Genomic DNA, 14,430 nt, shown 5'->3' with positions numbered 1-14,430 from the left:
ATTATTGAAATTAGGAAAATACATTTTAAGCTATTTCAAAAACTAGAAATACCTATTTAAAGAGTAGATAAATCCAATCAAGGGTTAGGAAACCCCTACCTACACCTGTAAGTTCCCCTTATTTATGGCCAAAGTTTAATACTTCAAATGCAATAATTTATACCAAAGCGAATGAGAATTGTCGAGGCAAACACTTTGAGCCGGACACTTTTTCGGCCAAGGCCAATGGACAAACGCAAATATATTTAAGCTAATTGCATTTTCCTTTCTGGAACAGGAGCATATGATGACCGGCGGGCAACGGGGCCATGAGATTGCGAATCTAATATGCGATGGCAAATGACAGCGCACAAAACTAAGCGACCATGTGTTTTGGAATGAAATTTGCACAACCTTGACATTTTCAGCCCCCCAATCAAATTGACCCGCCGCGCTCCATTGGATGGAAAGCGAACGGTCCGATGGCCAGCTTCCAATATGCAATTCGATGTTGCTGAAAGCGGAACAAGCATCAATCGATCAATTAAACAGATTAATAATCAGCGTTTGTTCAGCTGACAAATGTATTGGAATGGCTGGCGTTTCCAGAAAGACTTCACATAGTAGTTCACGATCTTCAGAATTTTCGAGATTTAAGTATACATCTTCATTTCATTATTATAATGCCGGAACTTAAAGTATCAATTGGCATACAAAATTTAAAAATATACTAGATTCAAGATATAAATTCAAGATATTTTTATGAAATTGTAAATTTTTGGGGATAACGGGCAAGCGGCAAAGGAGAAAAAGTTTTGTCAAGAGTGTGTGCCAAGTAGTTGCCAATCAATTTTTGGCATCGTTATGCCGCCTACTTATGTGGGAGAATTGGGTGGAGGGAGTGGTAGGACGACAATGCCATTGCCATGCAGTAGTATGACCAGGAGCCTTTGGTAGCGAGAAACCACCCTGAGCAGCAGCAGCAGCAGGCTCGTCAATGGCATTGTGGCCAACAGGCACGTCGATTTCAATTGAATGTGGTGCGGCCAACTACCAATGTCTCCTGTCTCCTGGCGCTCGTCTCCTGTCCGCTGTTCCACATCCACATCCACATCGTCATCCCACATCGCCCATTATGACACGATGCCAGCAAACCAAACACAATCACAGGAGGTTGCAGTGCCCACCGTCACACTCACTTGCAGTTGACACTTTGGTAGCCGGCTCGCATCCTGGCATCCTGGCATACTTGCATCCCTTGTCCTTCTGTTTGTCATCCGTCCAGTTTGCTGGCACTCTTCGTCTCGTCTGTAGTTGACTGTCACTTGGCCTATGCCATCGATGGCTCCTCCTCCCTCCTTCCATCATCCTAACCAGTCGCACGCCCTCTGATTCACTTGCAACATCAAATCCGTTGAAATGCCCACTCAGCTCACCCCTTGGATGCCACTTTGCATCTGCAACTGTTGGTGCGCATCAAATACGCATGGAACAATGAGCTAACCCAATAAATATGAGTATACATACGTTTGCCGAAGGTGTGGAGTCTGTTTAATTAATAGCTACGGTCGAGCAGTTTGTTCACATGCATTTTATTGAAAGATGTAATTAAGTCTTAAGCTCTGTGTTTTCAGGATGGAAGGAAAATCGAAAGAAGATGTACCATTGCTACAAAGTTGAATTCAATTAAGATTTTGGATCAAAGCAAACCAGTTTTTATACTCGCTTGTATATCACTCCGACTTCAACGACACGAACTGTTATCTTATAAATCAACAAAATTTGTGCAAATACAATAACACATTCAAATGGCTCAACGAACACATAGATATATATGTTTGGCCGGTTCCATGGTGCGAAACTTTCACACGGCGCGGTTTCCACGATGTGATAAAGTGCCAATGTCAAATTTTGATAGCGGAATTCCTTTGCCCTATAAGAAGTTGAGGGAAAACCTGGATATCATCAAGGGTCGACTGGGTGGACCGCTAACTTTGTCGGAGAAGGTGTTATATTCCCATTTGGATCAACCGGATTCACAGGAAATCGAACGAGGCAAGTCCTATTTGCGATTGCGACCAGATCGCGTTGCCCTGCAGGATGCGACTGCCCAGATGACGCTATTGCAGTTTATTTCGTCGGGCCTGAAGAAGGTAGCAGTTCCATCCACCGTGCACTGTGATCACTTAATTGAGGCCCAGATCAGTGGCGATAAGGACTTGGCCAGGGCTAAGGATCTAAACAAGGAGGTGTACGATTTCCTATCCTCGGCGTGCGCCAAATATAACTTGGGTTTCTGGAAGCCTGGCAGTGGCATAATTCATCAGATTATTTTGGAGAACTATGCATTTCCAGGACTACTGATGATTGGTACTGATTCCCATACTCCGAATGGCGGCGGATTGGGTTGCCTGTGCGTTGGAGTTGGTGGTGCAGATGCCGTCGATGTGATGGCAAATATACCGTGGGAACTCAAGTGCCCGACCGTGATTGGATGCCATCTCACGGGCAAGATCAGTGGATGGACTTCGCCCAAGGATGTCATCCTTAAAGTGGCGGAGATTCTGACCGTTAAGGGAGGTACGGGTGCCATTGTGGAGTACCATGGTCCTGGCGTCGAATCTATTTCCTGCACTGGCATGGCTACCATTACCAACATGGGTGCTGAAATCGGTGCCACAACATCGGTATTTCCATTCAACGAACGTATGTCCACCTATTTGTGTGCCACCGGTAGAGCTGCCATCGCTGATGAGGCCACGAAGAATAAAGATCTTTTGGTTCCGGATGAGGGTTGCAAATACGACAAAGTTATCGAGATCAATTTGGACACCTTGGAACCGCTGGTGAATGGCCCCTTCACTCCCGATTTGGCCCATCCCATTAGTAAACTGGGTGGGAACTCCGAGAAGAATGGCTATCCGATGGAAATTAAAGTGAGTCTTATTGGTTCCTGCACGAACTCCTCCTACGAGGACATGGGACGATGTGCCAGCATAGCCAATGACGCACTGAGTCATGGCCTAAAAGCCTGCATTCCATTTAATGTTACTCCGGGATCGGAGCAAGTTCGAGCTACAATCGCGCGGGATGGCATTATAGATGTACTTGAGAAGTTTGGAGGCACTGTGCTGGCGAATGCCTGTGGTCCCTGCATTGGACAGTGGGATCGCAAGGATGTGAAGATGGGAGAGAAGAACACCATTGTCACGTCGTATAATCGCAACTTTACTGGTCGAAATGATGCCAATCCAGCAACACATTGTTTTGTTACCAGTCCGGAAATGGCTACTGCATTGGCGATCGCCGGACGTTTGGATTTCAATCCGATGAAGGATGAGCTTACGGGTACCGATGGCAAAATGTTCAAGCTCAAGGAACCGCACGGCGAAGAGCTGCCCTCCAAGGGATTTGATCCCGGAGAGGATACCTACCAGGCTCCCCCAGCGAAAGCAGATGATATCAAGGTCAATGTCGATCCCAAGTCGGATCGCCTGCAACTGCTGGAACCTTTTGAGAAATGGGACGGCAAGGACTACATTGATATGATGGTGCTAATTAAAATCAAAGGCAAATGCACCACCGATCACATCAGTGCCGCTGGACCCTGGCTTAAGTATCGCGGTCATTTGGATAATATATCTAATAACATGTTCATTGGGGCCACAAATGCCGAAAACAATGAAATGAACAAGGTCAAGAACCAGAAGTCTGGCAGTTTCGACACCGTACCAGCGGTGGCCCGGGATTACAAGGCCAACAAGATCAAGTGGTGCGCTGTGGGTGAGGAGAACTACGGCGAGGGATCATCCAGAGAGCACGCTGCCCTGGAGCCTCGTCACTTGGGCGGAGTGGCCATTATCGTCAAGTCGTTTGCCCGCATCCACGAGACGAACCTGAAGAAACAGGGTATGCTCGCCCTGACATTCGCCAATCCCGGTGACTACGACAAAGTTCAGCCATCGAGCAAGATTTCGATACTTAACCTCAAGGACTTGGCACCTGGCAAGCCCGTCGATGCTGAGATTAAGAACAATGGTAGCTCCGACAAAATCCAGCTGAACCACAGCCTTAACGAGCTGCAGATCCAGTGGTTCCATGCCGGAAGTGCCTTGAATCTGATGAAGGAGCTTGCCGCCAAGGGTGGCGATAAGAAATAGTTCTCATCAATATTCACTTTACGAAATTACTACGTTTTTATCTTATAAAGAACATAAACAGTACTTAATAGTTTAAGTTGGCAACCGGAAGATAAATATCCCCTTGTACAATTATGCGGAAAATAAATCAACTTTACATAAGCCGCAGGACACTATAATGGTCCAAACTTTAATGCCAAAATGGCACATGAAATGCCGAAAAACTAAACCGAAAGCCAAAATAATTCAAAACTAATTAAAATCCATTTAAAATTGCACCCAGCCTGCAATGCAGAAAAATAATAATAAATTTTCCGACTTAAGCTGCCCAACTTTTTTGTCAACTGGATGGTTGCATGGGTGGATCACTGGGTGAATTCGTGGTGCAGCGTGGTCCACAGTGGGGCAAAGTGTGGCAGAGTGGGGCAGAGGAACAATAAGCGACGCTTATCAACGGTGCCAACCGAAACTGTCACATGCATTGTCATTGTCACAGGGACGGGCGGCTCAAGGGGCACAAATGGGGGTTTTCCGAGCAGAGGCCGTGCCATATTTGCATTTTCCTTCTCGCTCAAACACACGTCCTGCTATTGCGTAAGTGTGAGTGAGTGTGTGTGTGTGGACGTATGTGAGTTGGCATAGAAAATTATTTGCTACTTTTAATTAGTGCCAAAAAGTCATTCACAAAATCCAGGGAGAGAGGGAGACACAAGGCACCCAATGAAAGAGCTACAAGAGGAGGTAGTGCGCCTGCAGAGCGAAAGAGAGCGGTATGTGGAGGGTGAAAGAGACAGGCAGAGGATATAGGAGCCACAGAGCACAAGTTCACCGAGCAAGTACAAAAATGTCTATATATATCTGTATCCTTCTCGCTCTGCGAGCTGCCACTGCTTTTTGCGGCAATATTTGAACAGCCTCCGACTGAATGAGCGGGTCGTGAATGTGGTGCATGTGGCAATACAGTGCGTTTCGGCACAATATGACATTAGCAAATCAGCAAACTAGACTAGGCTTCTTCAGCGACCATTTTGCACAGTATTCATATTACTTTTTAAAATCCTAAGCTATTAAATGCAAAATTAAAAGAACAAACCGTTACTTATTACTCAGATAATACATATTTAACGGCCAGTTCCATTAATTGGATAATTATTATTCACCAACGTGTCAACTATTTAAAATAGTTTTAGAGAATTGCGTGTTGAAAAAAACTCATTAAGTAGTAAAAAAGCAACCTTTGATTGCCGACTGATAATGTAACAATGAGCAAAATATAAAAATAATTTGAGCTTCTTTTTTTTATGGTACCTATGAAATATTGCATGCCCTGAACAATAAATATTAATAGCAATTATTAATTACTTATCAGTGGCTAAAAAGGTTAGTAATCAAATTAAGTCAACTGTTGTTTAATAAACCATTTAGCTCACCTATTATTTTTTCAATGAGTTATTTTTTAGAACTGCACTGTTCGCTCCCAAAGCAGCCACAACCCCAATCAAAAAAGCCAACAAAAAAGTGATAGCAATTTAGTCCGGCCTAAAACCGAAAATGTTCAATTATTAACCCGTAATGTAGGATGTGTGTATGGCTCAGGGAGTCCAGTTGGTAAGAAGTCTATATATAGACTATGATTTTTGTCAAATTGCATTCAATTTGGCCAGAGCTCGGGCAGGACTCCTTTGTATCCTGGCTGCCACAAGCATTTGTATTTGTATCTCTGTATCGGCTGGATCTCCTCCTTCCGCCTCTCTCCGCATCTCTTTCGCTCCAATAGCTACCCGTCTCTTTCTGTGGCCAAGTGCATGGCAAATGTCACACATGCATTTCAATTTGAATTTACAATATTTCTTGCTTCAAATGCAGGCATGTGGTTGCGTGTGTTCAACTTGCCAGCCAGGCACTTCATATATGTCTTGGTCTGATGCCGACTACCGTTTGCCATCTCTCTCTGACCCAGTCTCGCTATCTCTGTCGCTCACTTCCCCGATCTGTTTGTCATTTGCATACTTTGCACTTAAGTGAATTTAATCTTTCTCTTCGATATTTTTGCTGCCCTGAGCTAGCTGAAAAATGTGTTTATCTTTTGTATGGATTTTTAATGTCATCTATTGTATCAAGGTCCCATGCCATACTAGCAGCAATTTTCCTCCCACTCTTGTTATTCCGGTTCCTTGCTTAGTTTATTTTATTAAAATTTTAATTGCTTTTTGGAAAATGTTTTGTCAATGCGTAGACGCAGCAACAACGAGTTCATTGATATATAGCGACGAAAACGGAAACATTCTAGATATTTTTATGATGCACAAGCATGTATTTTTCCATTTTCCTTTTACTTGGCTGGGTAAGAACGGATTTTTCAATTGAACCAGCATTTTTTGCAAGTTTGTCAGTTTTGCCTGTCTGTTAAAACGTAGGAATAATGGGCAAAAGTCTATATCCAAGAAAAATGTTGAAGGGTTAAAATATTTCTACAGCTTTTGCGGAAGCCGGTAAATTTATATTCATAAAAATATTTTCTTTGATTGATTGTTCTACGGATCAATTGCAATTTATTCCTTGGTTGTGAAAATGGTTATTTGGGATTTATTATTTTGGTTTATTGTTTCCGATAGTTTAATACAAAAATGTATATGAACTGCATTCCTTGATTAACTCGTTTCATTTTTCAAATTGCACTCATACTTTCCCAATTTTTGTAAGCAAATATATATACCATAAATATATATCGCTACCTAATTTTTGGAGTCTCATGTCAATCTCCTATAAAACCATCAACATAACCCTCAATATGTATAAACAGCTCCCTTCGCAGATTAGGTCGCCGTTTGCCAAGCTGCAATAAGAAAATTACACGCTTGACTCCAACCGATAAACGTAAATCACACACAAATGACAACTGCCAATAACCTCGCACGAGCATCCAAAACAAAAGAGAAAACCGCAAAAAATAAGAAAATTTTGAAAGCAGGAACACAAACACAAACAAGCAAAAATCGAACGAAAATAAAATGAAACTCGCTCTCAACACATAAATTGCATTTTGGCCGCTGGCGAGGTAAACAGCCACAAATGCCACATGAAAATAGAAGAAAAACCAAAGCGATAGAGCGGGCGGGAAAATAAAGCAAAACTTGACAATAATCGAAAAATTATTTCCACACATTGTGTGTGCTGGCAGTGTGGCGGAGGCGCGGCGGGGGCGTGTCAAATCAAAGAAACAAATAAAATGAGGAAAAACAAGGGAAAATCCACAGTGCACATAAACCGGTGGCAAAAGAAAAGAGCACGAATTAAGTTAAGCACTTTTATTTATTATTAAAAAAGTTTCCATCTGGGAGGGGGGGTGGTTGAAATTGTAGAAGGAATACACACACACGCTGGGTGTGGCGAGGGAAAACCAGCAAAATCTGCACATAATGCCAAGAAAATCCCGAATTTATCGTATCACTTAGATGGAGTATCATATCTTTGTGTTTCTCCCCTTTTCAAAGGGGTTAAAATGCGAACTAGGAACCTAAAAACTGTGGTCTAAAGTTAGGATATATTGTAAATAACATGATTATTTGGTTGAAATTACGATCAAAGGCTTATCAAAGCGTTTCAATGGGCATTTAAAATATTTAATTGATATCCCATCCCAAAAGATTTCATATATTTGAAAAAGAAAATTATGAAAATTACCACTACCACTGTTTTCCCAGTGTTTGTGCATTCATAATATAACTGTTGATTATTGCGCCAACACGCACTCGACGAAAGTGAAGCAGCAACAGCTTCAGCAGCTTCGACTGTGAAATCTGCGAGCAGGAATCTGGCAACGTGGCGTATGCGCAATATTATTAGATATTGAAAGCAGCCATCGATGATGATGGCCAAACGCTGCCCCGCTCGCTTAGCCCACCCCTTCCACCACCAAATCAAAAGAAAAAAAAGCGAACCGAAAGCAATTGAAAGCAGCCACAGCAGCAGACATATGAATTTTTTCCTGGCTCCCTTTAGCACTCGGAATCGGAATAAACCTCCTTTAGTCCTGGCAACCCCGCTCATCCCTTGGCATTCATGTATATACAGACTATATGGAGCATGGGTGAGGTGGGGGTTATGCGATTTGGATTCGGATTTGTCTGTGGGCGTGTCTTTGGCGAAAAGCTATGGAGGAGCTCCATGGCTCCTGCAGATGAAGCTGAATCTGTATTAAATCGATGGCAATGTGCTAAATGTGTGGCAGATTATTTATTAGTGTAATGGCTTTAAATTTGCCAGCGCAGATGCTCAAATCGAGGATGCTTTTCTCTCCGAGATTTATGCTTGTGCTTTGAAAATCGGGTATGGCTATTTAAATATTACGAATAGATGGAATTTTCATACGTTGCAATGAGTACAAAATGATTGAGTGTGAACCTAAGCCTAATTTTTTTGGATAGCTAGCGGTTTTGAGGGAGTTGGATAGCTGATAGGTGATTAAATTATATTACAAATGTAATATACAAATTGGCATTAGTAAAAATTATGTTTATTTTAGACCATTTTCTCTATAGCATTTTCTCTATATTCCGCTAGTACAACATGAACTTTTAACGGGACTAAAGGTTAATAATATTTTGGAGCACGATCTTCGATGGAGGAGGTAATATTATATGAGCCAATTAGTACATCATCTTTATAGAGAGTTCCAACGTGTTGACAAAGGCCGCGCTGCATTATTATTGGCCAATTTTGCACGTTTATAGTGACGTTCTTTAAATAGTACTTTCCCTTGGGAAACAAGCAAGAAGTTGTGTTTACATATAAATCGGTGTTAATGCCATTTTTGATGCAGTCCCTTAAATAGAAACCATATTTTTTGAAGAATGTACACAATCCTTGACGTGGAATGCTCATGGGAATTAGCTTAAAATTGCCGTCGCGAGCAGCATTCGTGTAAATTTCCACAGATATCTGAAAATGTTCTTCGTCCAAATCCTCGAGTATTTCAAAAGTCCCATTCAAAATACGCTCGCGACCAATCAGTCGAAGATTTGAAAGGTCAAATGGTTTGGAGTTCTCTGCACTGGTCACTGACACAAAGATCGCCTCATACGACACTTGTGCCTGCAACTAATTTAGGAATCTAATTTAGTAATCTATCTAACTAAGAAATGCATATCACTAGTATAATTACCAATAACTTGGGTATCCCTATAAGTAAAACGAGCACTGTGTATTTCAACATCGGAGTAGTAGGTCTATTTAACAATTGAAACTCATTCCCAGATTTGGTGTTTGTATTTATAGAGAACGTTTTACTTAATCCTCTGAAACGTACGTTAATCTAACATGTTTAATCCAATTATTAATTTCGAGATTATAAAACACATTTACTTTACACGAAATAAACATGTGATTAATTGTAAATAGAGCGCATATGATGTTTTCATTCGAATTTGAAAAACACCAGCAAATTTAACAAAATTTATCAGAAAACTTATCGAAAACTACGGGTTGCCATGCCCCCTTAACCCTTTACCATCAATGTCGGCAACTTATCTGTCACACTCCATCTGCAAAGTGGAATTGCTTCTATAGTATTTCCCCAACTCATTCGCCCCATGCAGCTTCTAATCTTTTTAGCCATTTGGCTATTTTCAATTCGTTTTACCCCGTTCGGGTGCTTTTTTATCTGGCCACTTTCAAAATCAAATCTTACAAATTCACAACTGACAAACAAAAAAGGAAAAAAAAAAATAAAAGCAAAAATCCGAGAAAAATAAGTGCGAAAAACCAGCAGAAGCCGACAGTAGAGAGTAGAGAGAGTAGAAAAAAGCCAACACGAAAAATCTAATAAAAGAATAGCTCAAAATCGGTGTGTAAAAATCAAATAAACGCTGCAACTGCAACGGCAGCCACTAAAGGGAAATCTTGCCCCCCAGCTGAGTTTTCTCTGGTCGGGAAAAAGTTTGTTTTTCGCCTTGCGCCAAGTTTTGTGCGTTTTTAAATGGCCCAAGCTGTGCTGGCCCCAAACAAAAACGAAGAGGAAAAGCTGGGAAAACCATTGGAAACACATGTCCAGCTAGCGGACAAGGACAAGAGCCATGGATCTGTGCAAATGTTTGTGAGCTTGGATTTCTTTTCGGTCATTACATTAAGTTGGCTATCTGTGGAGATTCGCTGCTGCACAAGCACACAAACTCCCCGATATCCACATAAGTGGTATTTGTGCTTGTGCTTTCTGCTTTCAGCTCCTGCTTTTGCTCGGACCGCCAGATGGGGAGCAACGGCTGCTCCTAATGGTCAACGATTCGTAATATTTTTAATATTTGCTCAATAAAATGTCAGACAATTTTTGTCTCTGCCACTTAGACTCATTACATTTATTTGTACGATTGTTGCTTTCTTTGTGCTTAGCAACTTCTCTGCTACCATCCTAAAGCGAGTACAGGTGAATTGGGTAATGCCCTTTAGTAAAGATATTACATATATATATAATAGATACATATATGTTTAATAGAATTCAATGTAAATTTCTTTTTTGCGTCAACAAAGTATATAAACATTAAAATTAAATAAAAAAACAAAGAGCAAACCATTACACAAAATATTAAAAAAAAAAGTAAGATATGTGCAAAATAGATGTCAATCTTTTAAAATTTAATATATTTATTCTCACTTACCACTCGCCATATTTAAATGAAGTTAGGCGCGTAATTTTTTATTGTGCAATACTTATCTTAGAGTATATTGATCCCCTTAAGGAAAGCCGAGTCATTATTCTTCATATGCGTTGGCCAGGAAAAGCTGAGTTTCCCGAGAGGGCGCCGTCGTGTAATCCTTTTTGTAGTTGACGCAAATCCTATTGCTCTTTGCCAAGTCATAAAGTTTAATTTAGTTTTAAGCCTTTCAACTGGAAAATTGCATGGCTGTGGCAGCGGGACAGAGACGGAGTGTTAAACGTAGTGCACAGCGCTTATCCCTTTCCCGCTCCCTCGCAGCAACAAAAACAAATGGCGTTGACCGCAGCCTGTCATTTCGTCTTTGGCGAGAGGGGGACGGGTAGCTTAAGCCCCAGTCCACCGACGAGAAAAGGAGACAGCTGACGCCTTGCTGCACTGCTCTAAAATTAACACACGTTTAATATGCAAGTCGTGCATAAATTGCATTCTTGTTGTTGTTGCTGCTTCTGGTGCTGGTGCTGCCACTGGAAGGAAGAATTTTCATCTTGCACACGCTTTTTAATTTGCCATCTGACGTCACGACGACGGGGGGGCAAGTGCAACAACAATGACCACATGTCAGCGCCCTGCGAGAAAGCCCAGTGGGTCCAGTTTTCCATCTTTTTTCCGCTCTCTGCCACTTTTTGCCAAAGGGAAATACGTGCCCATCGTCTCGTTACCATCATTATTATTATTATTATCGCCCGGACGGCCGGACATTAACGTTGATGCGCTTTAATTGCCAATTGAGGCGATGCCGGGTCCTTGCACCCGATCCAATCAGAAAACTGGCACTTAATGCAGCTCGGCTGCAGTAATTTGATTAAATATGGCCCACCGCTTACCCACCCAGGTACTTATTGGATCACTTTTTACACTTATGCACACTCGATTGCAGCGTTCTTTTTTATTTGATAATTTCGATTTAGCACTTTCATTTAGAATGTCAAATGAAAACGCAGAGTTGAAATTAGTAATGGCATTAGTGTTGCAAAACGCTGAAAATGTGATGATCAGTGATGAGCAGTAAAAAGGCTTAAATTTATTTATTTTATTTGTCTTTTAAGCAAATAAAAACCACTGAAGACATAACTTATCAGTGGGAAAACAAATTCTCATTTTCCTCTTTGGCCAATCTATTCACACAGATTTATGTATTTTCGCTCATTTATGCCTGTTTTTTGGGACAGCAGACGGGATTTCCGGACTTTTGAGACAGTGCCAAATTTCTTGGCAGTCGCATTAACGACAAATGTTGCCAAGTAAATTGGCATAAAACAAATCGGCGTCATCATCGTTATTAGCATTTCCCCCTTCCGGACGACTAATTAGATTGTTCTGCTAGCTCGAAAACAACTGGCGAATAGCAGTCGAAAATTGTTAAATAATTTAAAAAGAAATTAGCGTCCATTTGGTGTGTGAGCCTCTATGTGTGTGTGTGTGCAAACAAAACATCATGAAAATAAAAATTGTAACCAATTTCATGCATAACAGTTAAATAAAATTTAATTTAGCAGAAAAACGAAGCAAATGAGAGTTAAAATGGGGGAAAAAGCGAAAAAGAAACAGCAACTGCTGAAATTGCCAAAAGCAATAAAAATCACAACCAGATGAAAAGAGAGCAGCTAACAGTTGTGGCCACATTAATAGTTCCAGTTTGCTAGGCTTAAAGAAAAGTGGCCAAGGCTTATATTTAATCAACTTTGTTGCTTTCGGATATGTGTACATAGTTTCAAGAACTGGAATTATTTATGATCTAATAAAAAAACGTTGACTTTTCATTAATTCCATCGCTATTACTAAATAAATTTATATTGAAGATTTATTACTTGTACATTCGTAATATCCAATTAAAATATATTATCAATATAAATCAAATAAAATCATAAACCTTAAACCACCTTTTCCGATATACGATAAAAAATATAAAAAATAAAATAAATTTCACACTATTAGTTTAAACATTTTGACCTCAACTGTAAAAGGCAGAAGTGGTAGACGATGGAGAGTTTAAGAAAATAGACAACGAGAAATGAGTCGGCCATAATGAAGTCTTCATATTTGTGTAGCAGCAGCAACAAATGAATGCCGTCAACATTTATTATTAATTTTAATATTTCAAAGAGCTCCGGCGAGCCAGAACAAACAAAAATACTTTAAAAATAATAATGCGCCACTTTTGTTTTTTGAGGCAAATGGAATGAAGTTACTTTAATATTGTTGGCACATAGCCAATCAAACTAATTTGATAGCCATGTTGTTAGCCGATTGGATATGACTACATTCACTTTATGTTTTTGACTATATAATTTAGACATTTGCTCACCATTTTATACACCTCTCGTTGGCCGCCGGCGACAACAATTAACTTTTAAACCACAGCCAAAGGCTGGGCAAATTTAATCAATTTATTTTATGGTCTAAAAAAACAGTGCATTTCACTAAATGCGCTAGAAATTGTGAGTTTCATCAACTGAAAACATTTTGCTTGGGGCAAAGCCCAAAGTCTTATACCAACATTTGATTGTTTAACGAAATTAAAATGGGTTAATTTATTAATAACAATCAACTTAAAGCTTTAGAACATGAAGTGGCAGAGCTTTAGTTTATATTCCTAAAAGGGAATTTGTTTGCCCTAGCTTTAGCAGAGTTGTTAAATAATTTAGGTATATATAAAGTTTAGAGTATACTTATCCGGAAGCGCTTAATTTGCCTAAAAAACCTTTTAATCAAAACCAATTAAAACGCAACGGGAAAAATACCCAAACAAAGACTGAGCTTTTCTTTTGTCTAAATGGTGCAGTAAACTATCTGTCATCTTCTAAATTGCGCGTGTTAAAAATGCCAAAGCCAAAAGACAAAACGAACTTAATTTCAACGGCAACCAGAAATAAAACGCTGCAAAAAAAAGGTCCTTTAACAAGGAGCAAGAAAGCAAAAAGCGAGCAAAAAGGCATCAACAATGAAAACCACAAAGCGGTGCTTTTGTTTGCCAGTGTCGCATGCAGTCAATCTATATATGTACATATATATGTGTGTATGTGTGCGTATCTATATGTGTGCGAGTGTGTGTGTCGCCTGCCAATCAACTCAACAATCGCAATCAATTTGCCCCGCTGCATAGCCCCCAACTGCCCTTCCCCCCTACGAATTTCCCACCCCATTTCCCAGCACCCCATTTTCCATTTCGGGCGCATTGTCATGGTGCAAGTGCAACTGTCATTTCAAGCGCAATCTCTGCATATGCTAAAGGGGAAGGGATGGCAGGGGGGTCGGTTGGAAAATGTGTGATATATCAGGAAAACCCAAAAAAAAAACGTAAAATAACGCCCATGGCGCCGCAGTGCACTTTTTAATTACGATACTGCGACATTAAGGACCGCAGACATTACATGCATGAATCATAGCCGCAAGGTGTTTAAAAAAAACGAAAGGAAAACGATTTTAACCCGGATGTGTTGCTCTTAAAAATAAAAAGTGCCTTTTAGTGGAATTTTCATGTAACGCATGCAAACCCTTGAAGAAATATTCACTGCAAAAAAAATATACAATGTTTAATGCTAGCGAACACTTAACATTTTGTTTGTTATATGTATATGGCTTAAAAAGAAAATCGTAGC

General features: G+C 40.4%; 2 protein-coding genes across 2 annotated transcripts; one reads left to right on the top strand and one right to left on the bottom strand.

The window, feature by feature from the left end:
• The first annotated feature begins 1,706 nt into the window (after positions 1-1,706).
• On the top strand, positions 1,707-4,441 carry LOC117145419 (probable aconitate hydratase, mitochondrial). Its single transcript, XM_033311064.1, has one exon. The coding sequence runs from the start codon at positions 1,788-1,790 to the stop codon at positions 4,137-4,139; it is 2,352 nt and encodes a 783-aa protein (XP_033166955.1). The 5' UTR covers positions 1,707-1,787; the 3' UTR covers positions 4,140-4,441.
• A 4,240-nt stretch (positions 4,442-8,681) lies between these two features.
• Positions 8,682-9,345, bottom strand: LOC117145028. The gene is made up of 2 exons (XM_033310530.1): positions 9,283-9,345; positions 8,682-9,218 (listed from the first exon to the last, which is right to left on the bottom strand). Exons 1-2 carry the CDS (start codon positions 9,331-9,333, stop codon positions 8,712-8,714), a joined length of 558 nt encoding a protein of 185 aa, XP_033166421.1. The 5' UTR covers positions 9,334-9,345; the 3' UTR covers positions 8,682-8,711.
• Positions 9,346-14,430: the final 5,085 nt, after the last annotated feature.

This window comes from Drosophila mauritiana, chromosome 3R, assembly GCF_004382145.1.
Source record: "Drosophila mauritiana strain mau12 chromosome 3R, ASM438214v1, whole genome shotgun sequence".
NCBI lineage: Eukaryota > Metazoa > Arthropoda > Insecta > Diptera > Drosophilidae > Drosophila > Drosophila mauritiana.
The sequence above is the reverse complement of the archived record's forward strand: the minus strand, read 5'-3'. Positions and strand labels throughout refer to the sequence as shown.

What these genes read in the sequence shown, in the direction of transcription:
- LOC117145419 (XM_033311064.1), top strand. Translation starts at nt 1,788, where the DNA reads ATGGCTCAACGAACACATAGATATATATGTTTGGCCGGTTCCATGGTG.
- LOC117145028 (XM_033310530.1), bottom strand. Translation starts at nt 9,333, where the DNA reads ATGTTGAAATACACAGTGCTCGTTTTACTTATAGGGATACCCAAGTTA. An exon ending in TAGGGATACCCAAGTTATTG is followed by an intron (nt 9,219 to 9,282) that starts GTAATTATACTA and finishes TTCCTAAATTAG; the next exon opens with TTGCAGGCACAAGTGTCGTA.